Source organism: Colius striatus, chromosome 11 (genome assembly GCF_028858725.1).
Source record: "Colius striatus isolate bColStr4 chromosome 11, bColStr4.1.hap1, whole genome shotgun sequence".
Taxonomy (NCBI): Eukaryota; Metazoa; Chordata; class Aves; order Coliiformes; family Coliidae; genus Colius; species Colius striatus.
The window spans coordinates 11376972-11393915 of record NC_084769.1 but is presented as its reverse complement, the minus strand read 5'-3'; the positions used below and the strand labels follow the sequence as shown (position 1 = coordinate 11393915).

Sequence of the window (16944 nt, the reverse complement as noted above, 5' to 3'; positions counted from 1 at the left end):
GCCACAACAGTATTGATTTCTGTCCAAAATCAAATAAAACCTTTTAATCTGTAGTCTGCAAACAGGGGAGGAGGTAAAAGCCGTTGGAGCTGGGTGGCGCCTCCCATAAATTCCCAATAACTTTGTTTCTTTCAAGGGGACTAGACACACTTAGATATTAATGTGAAACAAGCTTGCTTAACAAGGGAAAGATGTTTCATTTTACCCAAGGGCATAAGACATGCTCTGCAGGACTTGTTTGCGAGCTAATCCTCGCTGCAGAGAAAAGAGCACTCTCCAGACCTTACAGTCCTGCTTGGTCAGCTCAGAGGGGGAAGGGACCCTGTGCTTTTCTACGCCTTCCAGCTCGGTCGTGACTTTTACCCAGTCCTTGTGTAAATAGGGTATGCCAGATCTTTAAATCCTCTCAAATTCCCTCTTGCAAACAAAAGATTAAGAACAGACCAACCTTCTGTGGAAATAAGTCTCTGCTGAGACATTTTATCGTGTTCTCTGTCTTACTCTGTGATTGATTGCAATTGTTTTTAATCCTCACTTTTAGGAGGTCCAGCAGGAAATAAGCCAACGACTAACCATCAGCGACTTTCTCATCAAACCTATTCAAAGAATAACTAAATATCAGCTTCTCCTCAAGGTGAGTGGAAAGATGCAGGTTGGACTAAACTATAGTCTGCATCTTGGATTGGATGCTGGTGTGTTAAGTCAGCCTTAGTTTGAACTGAGGAGTAACTTCATCAAATGATGAGGAAAGAGGAGTCTGCTTGTGCATGGGTGTGCAATGACAGAGTCCCATGGAAATTGTCCAGACAGCAGGAGGGCCACTTCTATGGGAGTAATTGGCAACTGGTGATAAGCAAAAGAGACTTTTATTGTTGTTTACTGTGGGAGTTTTGTGGTAGAAGAGTCAGCTGCAAATAGGGATTTTCTTCCCCTGAAGCCTGAACTTGCATTCAGTTTTTAAAAATCATAGTAAAGATGCACAAGCAGTGGTAATAAAACCTGTCTTTGGTGCTGGAGTGTGCGATTCTAATAAACACTGTAGCCTCCATCAACTATCTCTCTTCAGATTTGCTTGAGGAATTTGTTACCAGAATATTGTGAAGCCTGAAAATTTGGGAGATCCACCTTATTTTTTGTTCCCCCAAGGAGATGAACCTCTCTGCCTTCTGCTGGCTTTATCCACAGTGCCAATTACTCGACATTTCTGAACAGACCTCCCTAGGGATCTCAAGCTAATATCTAAAATTAGGCATGTCTGAACCATACTGTGCAATCCCTAGCAGTACCAAGGCCCTGAGATGGTTTCTTCTCTCTTTTGAACTAGGCTCAAGCAGGCTGCCATCAGCCCACACTTTGATAATTGCACGCTTGCAAAGAGGCAGCGGCATGTTTCCTAAAAAGCCAAAAGGAAAAGAAAAATCTTCAAGTGTGTGTGGTCTTGTGGCTTAAGACAGGGCCTAAGTAAGCATTCCCAAGGGCTAATCCCAGCTTTGTGTTTTTTTCTGTGATATTTCAGCAACCATGCCAGTCACCCCTTTGCCATAACTATGAAGGGGGGAGGGTTAGAATGTTGAAATCGACAAATATTAATGAATTAATACCTTCTCAGAAAATCACAGGCTGAATATGCTTTTCCTTTTTCAAACTGGCATCTTTTGTTTTCTTTTTCTGAAGTGCCTTAATGCAAACCTTTCTGCTTTCTTCAGGACTTCCTGAGGTACAGTGAAAAAGCTGGTCTGGAGTGCTCTGACATAGAGGTACGTTTTCATGTCCTGGACAATAGTGCTGTGTTTTCTAATGGCCCTTCATATAGAGGAATGAAAACCCCAGTATCCCTTTGGCAGTAGCTGAATACCTGCTGATATTCTAAATGTGGTGTTTCTCTTAGCTCGAGTCAGAAGCAAAAAGTGAAGGCACAATCCTGCACTGTGCACTGTTCTCTGCATCATGCTCTTTTAGACATTATCCCACATCTTCAGTGCGTGAATAACTGCTAGCAGGGATTGTACTAATGAAGTTCATTATCTGACACTTTGCTTTCAGGAGCTCTCTGATTCTCCTGTAATAATCCAACATATTTTTGCCTTAACAGAAAGCAGTTGAATTAATGTGCCTTGTACCGAAACGTTGCAATGACATGATGAACCTGGGTCGCCTCCAAGGGTTTGAGGTATGTATTTGCATTCTGCTTGTAAGAACAAACAGGCATGGAAAAAATGTCTTCTCTTTCTGTGATTGTCTCTTCAGTCTGCCCTACTCCAAGCTGTTAGTCTAATGCTTGTTCTTCAGTGCTGAGCTGCATGCTTTGGTGAGGTTTCAAAGGTGGAGCTGATGTACATTTCACTCTAAATTTGTGACAATCTATCTATTGTTTCTTCAAAATGTAGGGCCTGTAAAAGCTTCTGCAAGCTTGAATTGCACTTCTTATATCTATTGCCAGACTGCTGTGCCTGTTAGTAAGGTCACCTAGCATTAACAGGTTAACAACTCCCTCTGAGTTTGGCAACGTGTGAGAGGAGACTTGTGGGTTATAACCCCACAGGTTGCAGCTTGTGGTTTGTAACTAAGCCAGTGCAGACTTTTTCAGTCCTGGTGAAATGTCTTATCTCCAAAACGAAGTCAAGTTTGTCTTATCACTCTATGCATTGTATCATTCCTGCAGACAGGTACATCCTGGTTTCTTGCACCTTCAGGGATGTTGTGGCTCTGCCTACAGTCTGAAGGCGTGATGGAGAGATCCTGACTAGAGGAAACCCACTGCAATAACAAACTACATAATGGGAACAATGTTTGAAATTAATTACAAAACAGTCTAATTGAGACCTCTTGCTTTTGGGTTTATTTGCACAATCATTGGCAATAAGAACAAAGGAAACTTTTGTTATTTGCCTTGAGCTGAGCTCTTGATTTATAAGATTGCTGCTTTGATAACTTAGAGGGGATATGTCTCATGAATTCAGTGCTGCTTGGAAAACTTGGGACTGCAGGAAACATAGCAGATCCCATCTTGTGGGATCGTGGCAGCTCAGGGTTTCTGATGTTGGTGCCTTATCTGCTTCTCAGGGCAAACTGACAGCTCAAGGCAAGCTGCTGCAGCAGGACACCTTCTACGTGACAGAGCAGGATTCTGGGGTTCAGTCTCGACCGAAGGAGCGTAGGGTGTTTCTCTTTGAGCAAATTGTGATCTTCAGTGAACTCCTCAGGAAAGGATCTTTAACACCAGGCTACATGTTCAAGAAAAGCATAAAGGTAAGAAATAGAGAGGGAGAGGCATGTTCTGTTTGATGGTCACGTAAGGAACTCCTACCAGTTGTCTAATACTGTGAGACTGGTCCACCCTGTCACGAGTGGACAACAGTTTGCAGAAAACGATTTCATTTACCTTTCAGTGGACTGGAAGCAATCCAAGACTGCCTGTAAATTAATCAAATTCTAAATTAAACCCTAAATTATCTACATTGACTGGGTAATTTTTACAAGGAACACAGCCAGCACAGGTCCTCTGCCATTCGCAGCCGTGAGTTAGCAAATATTGAAAGTATACAATAGCTGCTTTTAAACATGATCATAAAAGGTTGGGGGAAGGTATAGTATCCAAAACAATCATCTTAGCCAAACTGTAAGTCAATACTAAGCCTCTGCATGACATTACTGGAAATACTCTCCCGAATGGAGGGAGGGCTCTTAGTACAAATGTGCATGTTGCAAGAAGGCAGGACTGTGTCAAAAACAAACAAAAACACAGACAGGTCTGAAAACGCAGCTGCAACTGCTAAACTGTACAAGGAGTTTAAAGAAATTAATTTTGGTTTTAAATAACCTTTCCAGATTATGGAACTGGGGCTGAAAGTAACCAGGGAAAAAGACTTCTTTGTTTAATTGTTTCTTTAAGGGATTTTATGCTTGTTTAGCACACGCAAAGTTAACCTCTGAAATGGTAAGTGAAGGTGACTGAATGCTACACCTCTCCCAGCAGAACTGGCCTTTGCTGTGCCTGCAGAAAGAGCAAAGTCACTGGCTCATTTAAATGTCCTGATCATTCAAAGCTGAGAAACCAGTTTGGGATTGATTTCCTTTCAAAATAGAGAGTTTGAAAAGAGATATGGGAGAATGCATTGTGTTTCCTCTAAATTTTAAATGATACATTAATGTGAAATAGGAGAGCAACATCAGGTGAAATAATGTATGCTAACTATGTATAACTAAACAAATCTATGATAAACAGCATATTTACTGAAATGAGGGCATCATCTTGGCTGACAGAAACTACAGCATTTACTGGAAAGCCTGTATCCATTTGCAGTTTAGTGTGTTTCATAGTTTCCAAGCAAATAATAAGCCATAAAGGGAAAACCTAAAGTATACAAATAAACAATCTTCTTGGTTTAGGTGATCAGCTTTGATTTTATCTTATGGCTGATTTAAATCATTATTAAAGTTGGAGATGGAAATAGCATGAATCATTTTTACTTCAGTTTATTGTATGTATAACAATGAGGCTTTTATCTGCAGGAAACAATTCCTGAATTGTATATTGTAGATAAAGAGAGAAAAATAAATCTCTCCTAATGTCAATAAAATTAGCTTGCCTCAAGGGTATGAGTTGCTTTTCTAGTTAAACAGCCTATGCAAGTAATGCTGTTCCCACTGCCTGAGTTGAAAATTTTTGTGTGATAATTTTCCAGCCCCTTTTTTTCTGCCATTTGGCAAACAGCTCATTGTGCTGTTGAGTGCCTGCAGCAAGTGTGGGATCCATCTGCATCTCCCCCCCAGCACAGCGAGGGGTCTATGTGCCAGCAGCTCTCACACCCTACCTCCCAGCCCCTACTCCAGCTTCTGGCTGCTTTTGCATTTCTCTCCTGCCTTCCTTCAGAGATGAGCTGTGGGCTGCAGTGTAGCAGGACCATTCCCTCCCTCTCTGTGCCACAGGCGTCCTCACCTCAAAGTGGAAACTCAACCTGAGCTGGATGATTCCCTGGCACGAGGCACTTTAACCAAAGGTGTCACATAAACAGGCTGCTTCACCACCTGGTTTTCATAACCCTGCCCTAAAACGAGGCTTCCAGAAATTGCATCTGGTCTGAGTTCATGAGCCAGAGTTTGAGGAAGCTTTGCACTGTCAGCTAGGGCCAAGTTTCTTTGACCTTGGTTCGAGCACTATCAAGATCCTGCTGGGCAGGTTGAGCCCATCTTCACAGCAGTTATCAGGATGAGCCATCTTTGACTAGCTTCGAAACCATCTGCAGTCACATTGTCCAGTTCCCTGGGAGACACTCCTGAGGGATATAGGCTGTTTCCCTGCGGGTCACCTCCTCCCACATGGCAGCCAGCACCAGAGATCCCGTTTCTTTCCTCTGTGTCACAGCCACTCCTAAGCACTGAGGTCTCTCTTTTAGAGTCAGAAGTGCATATGCCTTCAAATGGAGCTGGTTTTCTCTGTCAAGGAGATGAGACTCCCAAACATTGTTCTGCAAGGTCTGTCACACTGTGCTAGAAGTCTGAGCATGATGACCAACTAGCAAAGAACTCTTCTTTATGCAGTGAGATGGTTAGAAATTGCACGTCCTTTCTTGAGTCTCTCTTTTCTCTCTTCATTCAAATTACCTGTGTGAATAGGCTTGGCAAAAGTATCTCCCTGAGACACAAATCAGAGGTTAGGGATGCTGACTTACAAGTCACTTTCCTGAAAGTCCTACCAGGATTGATTTGCTTATTTTGTCTTTCAACCAGAGGAGCAAGAGCTCAGATCAGGAGGAAGAGCACTGTCTGGGCTCACTTTCTGTCCCTTTCCTTGTTCCTGTGTCAGAGAAGTCCCTGCCTGTTCCCCCAACTTCACAGGGAGCCCCAGAAGAGATGGGAGAGGCATCTTGCAGCTTGAATGCTGGGAATAATTCAGATAAGGAGCAGATCCCTCCATACCTTGACAGACAGAGCAACTGGAGATACACTTCTTCTAGAGTGATGTTATTGCCTTAGTGTCAGGAGCTGTCTATTTTTGACATGAAGGTTCTTTCTTTTTTTGAAAGGCTATTCTTGCTTACAACCTTAGATATTAGTGGCTTAGGAAAAGTTTTCTGGGTACACTTAAACAGAAGCCTCACAAGAGCAGGACAGCAGCTGAAATTACCACCCATGAGGTCCCCAGAAAGAGTATCTGTGACTGCAGTCGAGTGAAGTAACTGCACACAGGTGTCTGTGGTCTGATAGGAATAAGATCTGTTGGAGCATCAGGGGAGAATTGCTCTTTGTTTTCTTGGTGTATCCCTGTAATGGTCCATCCCATTTTTAAAATAGTCTTAATGACTGAGACATTCTTTCCCATGGAGAGTAAGAAATGTAAACATTAAATTGGAGGAACGAGAGACGTAACATCTTAAGTGGAACATTTTAACTCTATTTATGGGTTATAGTAAATTTTTAGCACATCACTCAGGTCTGTGTTACCTTAAAATAGAAGCTGTAACTGAAGACAAGGCAGGAGGATGTCTGGTACATCTGTCAGAGCTTTATTAAGCGTCATATTTAAGATTAAGATTTATCTGCCTAAATCTAGACAAGACAAATACTTGTGATTATCATCTGACAGTCTGTCATTCGACTCATTTATTTTTAGGAGCTTTTCACACCAATTTTATTCTTGAGTAATGTTAACGTGTACCACATGCTTAACCTTGGCTTCTTTCAGATGAACTATCTTATCATTGAAGAAAACGTGGACAGTGACCCCTGCAAGTTTGCTTTAATGAGCCGGGAAACATCAGAAAGAGTCATTTTACAGGCAGCTAACCCAGAAATCCAACAAGCTTGGGTACAGGACATCAACCAGGTCCTGGACACACAAAGAGATTTCCTCAATGGTATGTACATGGTCTTTGCTTCCCAAACCGTGATGCTAAATGGGATTTGGAATCTTTGTGTCTTTTTCTTTCTCTGTTAAAAAATCATTCAGCAGCTTCTTTTCATAAGGAAGACCCCAAGGAGAAAACTATTGCCTTTTATTAAGCACTAGGTCAAGTACTGTCTGCAGAGTACATGGGAAAGAGTCCTCTTGATTCATAGCTGATCATAGAATCATAGAATCATAGAATGGTAGGGGTTGGAAGGGACCTTTAGAGATCATCTAGTCCAACCCCTCTGGAGGCCTGTGGCCGGTGGAGTTCCACAGGGATGGGTTCCAGGGCCAGTCTTGTTCAATATCAAATGAGGGGACAGAGTGTACCCTCAGCAAGTTGGCTGATGACACCAAACTGGGAGGACTGGTTGATTCCCCAGAGGCTGTGCTGTCATTCGGCGGGATCTCAACCGACTTGAGAGTTGGGCAGAGAGGAACCTCATGAGGTTCAACAAGGACAAGTGCAGAGTCCTGCACCTGGGGAGGAACAACCCCATGCACCAGTACAGGCTGGGGGCTGACCTGCTGGAGAGCAGCTCTGCAGAGAGAGACCTGGGAGTGCTGGTTGATAATAAACTAACCATGAGCCAGCAATGTGCCCTTGTGGCCTAGAAGGCCAGTGGCATCCTGGGATGCATCAAGAGTGTGGCCAGCAGGTCAAGGGAGGTCTTTTAAAAGAGGCCACCTCTGTGCAGAGGTTTCTGTCCTGCATGCTAAGTCTGCCTGGTGGGAAAGTGAAGAATGGGAGAAGAGCTAGGCAAGCCTGATCTGAACTGCTGTGCGGCCCTCGAGCCCACCCTGAGAAGCTGCTGGAGCCTGATCTTGCATTAAAGACTGCAGATCATTCTGGCCTGGCTGCATTAGCAGCATCTCCTGAACTGGTTTTGGCAGCCCACTGGCTCCCTGCTTAAATAGGCGGTCCCTGTGCAGTTGGCATGCACATGTCAGTCATGTTCATGTTCAGATCCCAATCCCTCCATCAGTGACATGCACTTTTGTGTCAGATCCTTTATGCTGGGGTTTGCTAGGCTGTGTTCTTGGCGCTTTTCATTCTACAGGGACATTTTAAGTCAAATCCCTTCCCAAGACCAAACTGAAGCCAAGTTGCCATTGATACTGAACAGTGTCTCCCACTTACGCAGAGCAAGGCTTATCCCCAAGAACCTCCTGTTCAATGTAACCTTGAAGTAGAAGCTGAGGACACGAGATGGGAGGAAGGCTGCCTCACCATTCACCCCCTTATAGGTCCAAACTCTGTGGGATAGCTGATACCTTCGATGAAAACAAAAGAGAGGGCAAGGAAACGTCTGGGCTTGTTTCTCCCAGGAACCATGGGAACTGTGCACAAACAAGAGCCCTTTCCAACATGTCAGCTTTGCTTTAAGAATAGATTTGAGGTGACTTGAAATAATATTTCAAACTAGAGTTGTGTTTCTAAAAAAAAATCAGACACAGAGCACATGACCAACAGAAGTGTGTGTTTTGAAAATACAGAGGAGTCAAATCCAGTTAACAATCTCTGCTTGTTCTTGCCCGTGACTGGATGAGGGAAAGAGGAGGAACCAAGACTAGAGGAAAAATCTAAAAATAGCATCTCTTTTGTTTGTTTGGAAGCAACAAAGTGGGAATCATTACTTTGGATGCTTCCAAAATTGTTTTGCACTATTCATTTCAAACCAGCTTTAGGGTTGATTTTTTTTTAATGGAGCTTCTATTAGAAAAGAGTTCTGTAGTTAAAAACTTCATATATGTTCAATAACAAAGCTTATACTTGCTTGAATCAAAATATTTTAGCTTGGCACAACCTGTTAGCTTTAATTTGGAGGGTTTGGGATTTGTGATTTTTTTCTGTTGCAAAATTTGGAGCAGCTCTTTCAGTTCACATCAAAACAGAAGTCCCTTTTTCTTCTATCTGGAGGGGTTTTTAATTTCAGTTAGATACAACAGAAAAAAGTGATGCCCCAACTTCCTGACATCCACCACTTAGTTATATGTAAATATTAGATATGAGATCCCTCCTCAGTCTCCTCTTCTCCAGACTAAGCAGCCCCAGTTCCTGCAGCCTTTCCTCATAAGGAAGATGCTCCAGTCCCCTGATCATCTTGGTGGCCCTGTGCTGGACTCTCTCCAGCACTTCCCTGTCCCTCTTGAGCTGAGGAGCCCAGAACTGGGTGGAGGACTCCAGTACATTGGTGAGATGAGCAGGCTTACACTCTACAGTTTGACCAGCTGGTACCAAAACTTGCCAGTTTTGTGTCAGTGCGGTCGGCTTTGAATGAGGGCTTATTGGAATAAAAATGAATTCCACTAATTATTTGGGACATATATGTTTATTTATGCCTTGTGAGAACTCCACAGACACAACTGCAGGGTTTTCTTGTCCTTTCAGCATCTTTCTTTCTTGTTATTTGTTAAATATTCACTCTTATCCTCCCAAGACTTACTTCCCTGTGAGCCCCTTTTTCTACTGAAACATCTTCATAGCCCCTGTTTATCCTGTGTTCTATGAGGCCAGCAAGGAATTTGATGGGTTAGGAAAATAATCATCTGTATCTCTAAAGCTAGAAGTAAAAATAGATTTATATTAAAACACAGGCTTAAGGATTTACTTTAAACCTATAAACAAGACCCAAGAAAATGATATTGGATCTAGTAGAGCCTGTCCAGTCCAGAACAGTTTAAGTGGCTTTTAGGATGTAATCTTATTGAGGCTGCCTAATCTTTAAATACGTTCTTTAGCTTTTGCATTTCGTTAAAGCGGATGTTTTCTGTCTTTAAAATCATATTAAATCCACACTGAGCCAATGCTGCACAAACTTCATAACAAAACATTACTTGAGTTCTTATTTGGGCTATCTCTGGTTCTGTCTCTTGAGCAGGGAAACCCTAAAGAGCACGGGGCAGCTTCCAAAGCAAAGTATTTTCATCCACGATTCACACGTGTAAAACTTGGTGCAATTACACTGCAGGATTCAAACTTTTCATACTTTTCCTTTGGAAAAGCAAAAGCTGCTAAGCTGGAGAAACAGACTGTGCCCCAAGTGATTGGTGATTGTGGCTGTTGGTTTGTTTTGCTTTAACAAGCAAGCTGTAAAGACAACATGTCACCGATGGATGTGTTTCATAAGGAAGATGCCATTGATCTATACCTTCTTAAAATCATGGTTGAGGGGAGAGGGTGAGAGAGAGAGCAGGCAAGCACACTGATTTTTGCCTGCAGCTTGTAAGAATGCTAACAGATGTTGAACAGGAGGCTGGAAGCCAGGCATGCTGCCATGGTTAATGGTGGAATTAGTAGTCACTAGTGGCCACTCAACTAAATACCCTGTAAAAGCACTGAGTAGGATAGACTGTTTTGAGATAGATTGCCAAGCATTCATTCAGATCTTCCTGCTAAAGACCTTGCAGCCTAATCTAATGGATGTGCTAGAAAAAAATATCACTGTCAAAATTGTTGTCAAAATTCTCCCCAACCTTCCTTTTCATCTTTGGCTGATCTTGCAGCAGCAGCAAACCATTTTCAGCTGCAGCTGAGGTGAGTCAACCTGGTAGTCACTGGGGCATAAATATGTTGTGAGTCACTGCAGGTTTGGGAGCCAAGTAAAGCCTCTAGATTGCTACAGGTCTGCTTGTTCTCTTCTGAAGAAAATGGTGATCTGGCATCCTCCTTGATGTTTTTTCAGTCTCTTGTTCTTAAGTACTCAGTGGTTTCTTGTTGAGTAGTCCTGCCACTCTTTGGAAAGGGAATGCTGTGTGACAATGAGCCTTTCTATTTTTCTCTCCTTTTTCTTTTGTTGGGAAAGACGTTCCTTCTGTTGTGGTTCCCTGGTTGGGCTGATGATGTGACATTATGGCCTCCATCTGCCTCTTGCTAGACTAGTCTCTCTGCATTCCAATAGGTTTTGTCTGGTGCATGTACACAGTATTAGCTAACTGTAAATCACCCATGAAAGCCATGTGACAAGTGGAAAACCAACCCCATAGGTCTGGGTATGGTAGTCTGAGCCTAGCAAATCTGTTCCTTTTCCATTCTCTGTGAGTCCCAGCTCTGATCCCTTCTCCTCCAAATATAACAAATTCTTTATTTCTTTACCATCTGGCATTTTTATCCTTCCTTTTCACAGTATAATCTCTCTTTCCATGACTATGAAATGTATTCTCTCACAAGCACACTCATTTTTTTTAGGCTTAGGAATCTGTTTGTTGTTGCTTGTGGGTGTTTTCTGGAGAGGTCTGGCCTGCTGGAATTAATGTCCTTGTGTCTTCTATACTTCCTCACTTGCTAGTTGTTTCCAGCCATTTCCTTGCATCAAAGCAGTTAACAGAGAAAGCCTATAGAGAACCAAAATCATAGAATGGTAGGGATTGGAAGGGACCTTTAGAAATCCAAACCCTCTGCCAATGCAGGTCCACCTAGATCAAGTCACACAGGAACACATCCAGGTGGGTCTTGAAAACCTCCAAGGAAGGAGCCTCCACACCCTCCCTGGGCAGCCTGTGCCAGGGCTCCCTCACCTCAACAGTGAAACAGTTTTTTCTTATGTTTAAATGGAAGTTTTTGTGTTCCAGCTTCATCTCATTACTCCTTGTCCTGTTGCTAGATACCATCAAAAAAAGGCATGTCCCAACCTCCTGACACCCACCCTTTAGATATTTGTAAATATTAGATATGAGATCACCCCTCAGTCTCCTCCAGACTAAACAGCCCCAGTTCCTGCATCCTTTCCTCATAAGGAAGATGCTCCATTCCCCTGATGATCTTGGTGGCCCTGCGCTGGACTCTCTCCAGCACTTCCCTGTCCCTCTTGAGCTGAGGAGCCCAGAACTGGACCCAGGACTCCAGATGAGGCCTCACCAGGGCAGAGCAAAGGGGAAGCAGAACTTCCCTTGACCTGCTGGCCACACTCTTCTTGATGCCTCCCAGAATGCCATTGGCCTTCTTGGCCAGGTTGCAGTGCGTCGTGTCTGAAGAGTATTTAGTAGTCTGATTCTCCTGGGAATATGCAAATGAAGCTTAAGGGTCCTGACCTGATGGGAGCGAAGGTCAGTGTAAATGAGCTGTGCATCTCGTTCAGCCTTTCATTGACTACAGGGTGCGACCAAGCCATATGATTTCAAAGAAAACGAGTGCAATGATGTGTGCCATAAATGGCAAATGTTTTAGCCCTCTGTGCCGGTTAGGGAAGCTGTTGCTCTCGTCAGCACCGGGTGCTGTGCTCAGTCCTATACACGTACAGCCTTGTGTCCTGCCCGGCCGTGAACACGCCGTGTGCTTCTGTGGGTGGCAGCTCCCGTTCATTCCTCTTTGGTTTGCAGCCTCTGTGTGTGTTCTGATTGAGTCACCCAGTCACCCCACACACTCTCTGCAGCTCTTTGCAACATCCTTGAATGCCTATTGCTAATCCTTGTCCTCTTTTGCAGCGCTGCAGTCTCCCATAGAGTACCAACGCAAAGAAAGTAGCTCAGCCGTGCTGAGGCCTCAGACCGGCCGGGTCCCTCAGCCCAACAGCAGACCCTATTCTTCTGTTCCAGTAGGGTCTGAGAAGCCTTTGAAGGCTACAAGCCGTAACCCATCTCTCCCACCCCTGAAGATATCTACCTCCAACGGCAGCACAGGGTATGAACACTCACAGCCTGGAGACAAGTATGAACAAAGCAAGGTACTGAGCTCACCTGATAAAACATGATCTCATTTCTTATACCCCAGGCAGTCTGGGAAGTTAGCTTTAATTATCAGCTAACCAGGTCAATGGGAACCAACGTACTGAAGCAAAGGTATAAAACGGGATTTGGGATTAAACAGAGACTGTGAGTGCTCTGGCATCCAGATGGGTGGCACATCAGCTGGCAAGTGGAGGCAGAGCCTGACCCTGGAGTGCTGGTGCCAGTGGTTTTCAGGCCACTGTGCAGACGCAAGGGGCTGAATATCCATCTGGAGTGCTGGCAGCAGCCATGCTCAAGCTTCTCTAATATCTATTAACCAGCTCCAAGGAGGTCTACTTGAATGGTACAGAAGAGTTTAGGCCTTTTCCCACATCACAGCTCAAGGGGTGCTAGATCAAGGTTGTCATTTGGGGGCACGTGCCCTGCACACAAACCACCTGAGTCAGAACCGTCAGCGGTGTTTGGACCCGGCTGCTGTCTGGGGTTCACCAAAGCCACTTTCCAATCTGACCTGTAGTTAAGATCGTGAGGTGTGTGAGCATTTATTCATCTTCTGATGAATCCTGGCCTCTCCCCACATTTGGTTCAGCACAGGTGGTTCATCTACAACACCATACAAATGAAAACACGTCTGGGGCATGGCCACCAGCAGCTGTGAGATCTAGTGTGGAATAGGAGGCTGGTTTGTGTCAGACTCTTGCCGCCTTTCAGAGCCTTAGAATCCTTTTCTACCAACGTGAGCTTTGAGTGTTCAGTCTTTTTCCCTGGTACAGTTAGGCTGGGAATGAAGCGGTGGGATTGCTGCTGGAGAAGGCGGGTCCCTGAGCGCCGCCTGCTCACCGCTGTCTGTTGTGTCCGTTTCCACAGACTGATTTGGGAGGGTGCAATGGGACCTCTTCCATGGTGGTGATTAAAGACTACTACGCACTGAAGGAGGATGAGATCTGTGTGAATCAAGGAGAGGTGGTTCAAATCCTTGCCATCAACCAGCAGAACATGTTCCTGGTGTACCAGCCTGCAAACGACCGCTCTCCGGCCGCCGAGGGATGGATCCCTGGCAATATCTTGGCTCCCCTCACTAAATCCACCACAGATAGTAGCGACGGAAGCATCAAGTAAGTGCCATGTTGGCTTGCCTGGGAGCACTATGTGGATTTTTTGAGGAAAAAATAAAAAATAAAAGCCAAACAAGCCCAAATGGTAGGGAATTCCTGCTGATTTTTCTCTACAGTGCCATTGGAATGAGCTGCAGCGCTGGGCAGCCGCGGTGGATAGCTCGGGTTTGGCTTATTTTCATTCCGTGGGGTTTTGTTTATGCTTTGGAGAGAAACAAAACCAGAGGTGGTTAAAGATACCTTTTATGTTACACCGTTTTACACCAACATGGACCTGCTCGGACTGGACTTCTATTTATGTTGTATTAAGTTACTAATCTATATATTGGTTATAACAGCATCTAGCAAAAAAACAAAAGAGCAAACAAAACCACCAAAAACAAAAAGCTCCAGGCCCCGTGTTGGACTGAGGTTTGCTTCTCAAGGAGGAGAGATTTTGTTGTCTATGGCAATTTCCCTGTACAGCTTGTATCTTTTTCTTTCTCTTTGGTTTTTTTTTTTTAAGTTTGATTTGGGATTTTTGGGGTTTTTTTTCTGTTCTGAGTAATTTTTGTAATATAGTATATTATATTTTTTTTGGTTTGCAAGCCCCCCCCCAAACAAGTACATTCCTGTATAAAGTATTTTGCACTATTTAAAAGAAAAGAAAACCCTACCAAAAAAAAAACCCACCCCACCTACAACAAAAGAAACAAAAACCTCCTATTGATGAAGTCAGGTTGTGCAATATAATGGATAGTCGCAATGTTCATCATTGTACCTGTAATGTAACTAATTTTAAATGTACTATTTTAAAGATGTAAAATAAATCTTCACCGTGAGCATGTTTTAATGAGGTCAAAGAACTAGTTCGACCCTTTTTTGTTTGGTTTGGTTTTGGTTTTGGTTTCTTTTTGTTTATAAGGTTTTCGTTGCTTATTTAACAAATGTGTGGGTATATATTTTTCTTTGCTGGTTTTTAGAAGTTTGTCAGTCTGGAATGACTAATGGGAGAAAGTGGGGGATTCTTTTTTTTTATTGGCATTAAATACAGAAGGTACAACCCTCTTTTCAGTAATACCTGTCGATTTCTTTTAACATCTGAAATGACTAGATGGTCATGCACGATGGACGCTGCGACCTGACACGGGCACCTCGAGGCGCAGAATTCAACACGAGGATTTTGTGACACATTCACTAAAAATAATCGTTTTGATCTCTGCTGCAGTTTCAGCTGAGAGGGGTGATGACTTGACCTGTCAGTCAGTAATGAGTGCTACTCTGAATTGCATGTTAAGCCAAAGGAATTGCTTAGCACATCTCTTGTACACCCACCGTGGCCATTCCCAAGTCCCTCTCTAACCACAATGCATAATCCCCTGCCCTTAGATTCGTCCCTGGTGAATACTCTGATACCGTGGTAGCTGCACAGTCAAATTCTGCATCAGGCTGTGTAGCTGGGTGAATTGTGGCCAGGAGAGTGTGAGAAAATTGAAAGACACACACATTGCACTTGTCTCTTTCTCACTGTGGTGAGATTTAAAGTTCTAAATCACAGTTTCAGACCCAAACAGCTAAATCAACCCCAATACCAAAAAGATGCTTGAACAATTGAAATCTTATGGGTAAAAAACAACCTGGGGCTGGTGTACTCTTCAGCTCTCTCTAGTCTGCCAGAATCTATTGACCAATTAGTATAAGTAATAAAACTGTTTCTTCTGTTGAGAAATACTGTACACAAACTATGCGGTCAATCAGGTAGTGCTGGCACCGTGTATTATTCACCGGTAGGTCAGGGAGTCCATCAGACACGTCCTTGACTCTTAAAGGAAAACTGAACAGCCCTGAAGTGTTGGAGAACTTCCCCTGCTCTGTTCATCTAATTTGGACCTCCTCCAGGAACGCCCAAACATCAGCCAGCCCTCACTGTGAGGCTGACACATACAAAGTGCTCTGGTGCTCCTTGTGCTCAAATGTGACCGTTTGAGATGGAGACTTTAATCCTGATGGCAGAACCAGTCGATACCACCCAGTTCAGTGTTATGCCAGTGGCAGCCAGCTGTTGGGAGGCCCTTAGTTTAGGGGTTTGCTTTGTTTAGTTTGAGCTATTGTACAGCTCCCATGGGGTGCTGAAGTATAAACCAAAACTGCTTAGGAGGCAGAGGCAGAGCTGTTGGGGGAGCGTGGCTGCGTGGGGCACCCTGTGAGTCCTACCTTGCTAACGTGCTGCGTTTTGTTGGCATCGCAGGTGCCCGCTGGAATACATGCAACTTGCTTTGTAAAATGTGTCAAGGTACTGTAGACGTGACATGTGCCAAACATTGGGCTTAAACATGCAAATCAAATTTGCATGACTTAAAAGGTGGGCAGATGCTTTGAACTTGGATCCCTCAGCTCATCACACTGCTGTTTGGAAAGCTTTCTGCTTTGGACAAACATACCCCTTCCCAAATAACCCCCCAGCCTGCCCACTACTAAACCCAAATGAAATCCATGTTAAGAACTCTTTTGTTTTTCCTTAATTTTTGAAGTCTGCTTTGATGTGCAATTTCTGTTGTCACCACAGCATTGCTCTTTATGAAGGGTGACATGGACTATTCTTGGGGTGGGTCTTTTTTCCTTTTCCAAGAGTAAGGTCATAGGAGCAGTAATGAGGGGTAAAAATGGACTGAAACTCATGCCTGCTGTGTTGCTAGCCAAAAACCACGGATGGACTGATGTCCTCTCGAACCAGATTGGCAAAATCAAACGGGGAGTTCTTGGTTTTGAGAGGCACAGCAGAGCTTGTCACGCTGGGAAATGACTTGCCTCTTGGAAAGTTAACCATGTGGCTCCTATTTGTTGAGCTGGTCATGGTCTGAGCAACGTGTAGGGAACACCACCTTGAATTTCTGTCCTTTTTTTCATTTGCTCTACTGAGTAATCTGTTAAGGCCCTTCTCATGTATTTACATTTGTTTCGCTGCTTTTAACCAACAAGACCGAGGACACGAGTGACTTTTCATCAGCAGCAAAACTAATGTAAAAGTCTGTTTGTGGCCATGTAAGGCAAAAGTCCCTGAAACCAAATGCCCACGTCCTAGTTGCCTGCTTCCATCATGGACATTTCTTGTTCCTGCTCCATGCATTCAAACAGCAAGCGTGGCACAACATCTGCTTGGCAGAACCCTTTGGGTCGGTTCGTAACTCCCCCTTCTCATCGCTCAGATTGAGATAGGCACGTTGCTGGGGGCTTTCACCTTTTAGGGATGGCAGTAGTCACAGATGTGGATGCTGGTTCCCCTTCCCAACCCTT

General features: G+C 43.9%; 1 protein-coding gene across 6 annotated transcripts in view; it reads left to right on the top strand.

The window, feature by feature from the left end:
- KALRN (kalirin RhoGEF kinase) overlaps window positions 1–16944 on the top strand; it is a 527013-nt gene that overhangs the window by 482056 nt on the left and 28013 nt on the right. For all 6 annotated transcript variants that reach the window (XM_062005204.1, XM_062005203.1, XM_062005205.1 and 3 more), the window contains 7 exons: window positions 542–634; window positions 1707–1757; window positions 2093–2170; window positions 3064–3249; window positions 6686–6857; window positions 12314–12552; window positions 13424–13671. In XM_062005204.1, coding sequence (XP_061861188.1) covers window positions 542–634; window positions 1707–1757; window positions 2093–2170; window positions 3064–3249; window positions 6686–6857; window positions 12314–12552; window positions 13424–13671 — 1067 coding nt within the window. The remainder of the gene's footprint in view (window positions 1–541; window positions 635–1706; window positions 1758–2092; window positions 2171–3063; window positions 3250–6685; window positions 6858–12313; window positions 12553–13423; window positions 13672–16944) is intronic.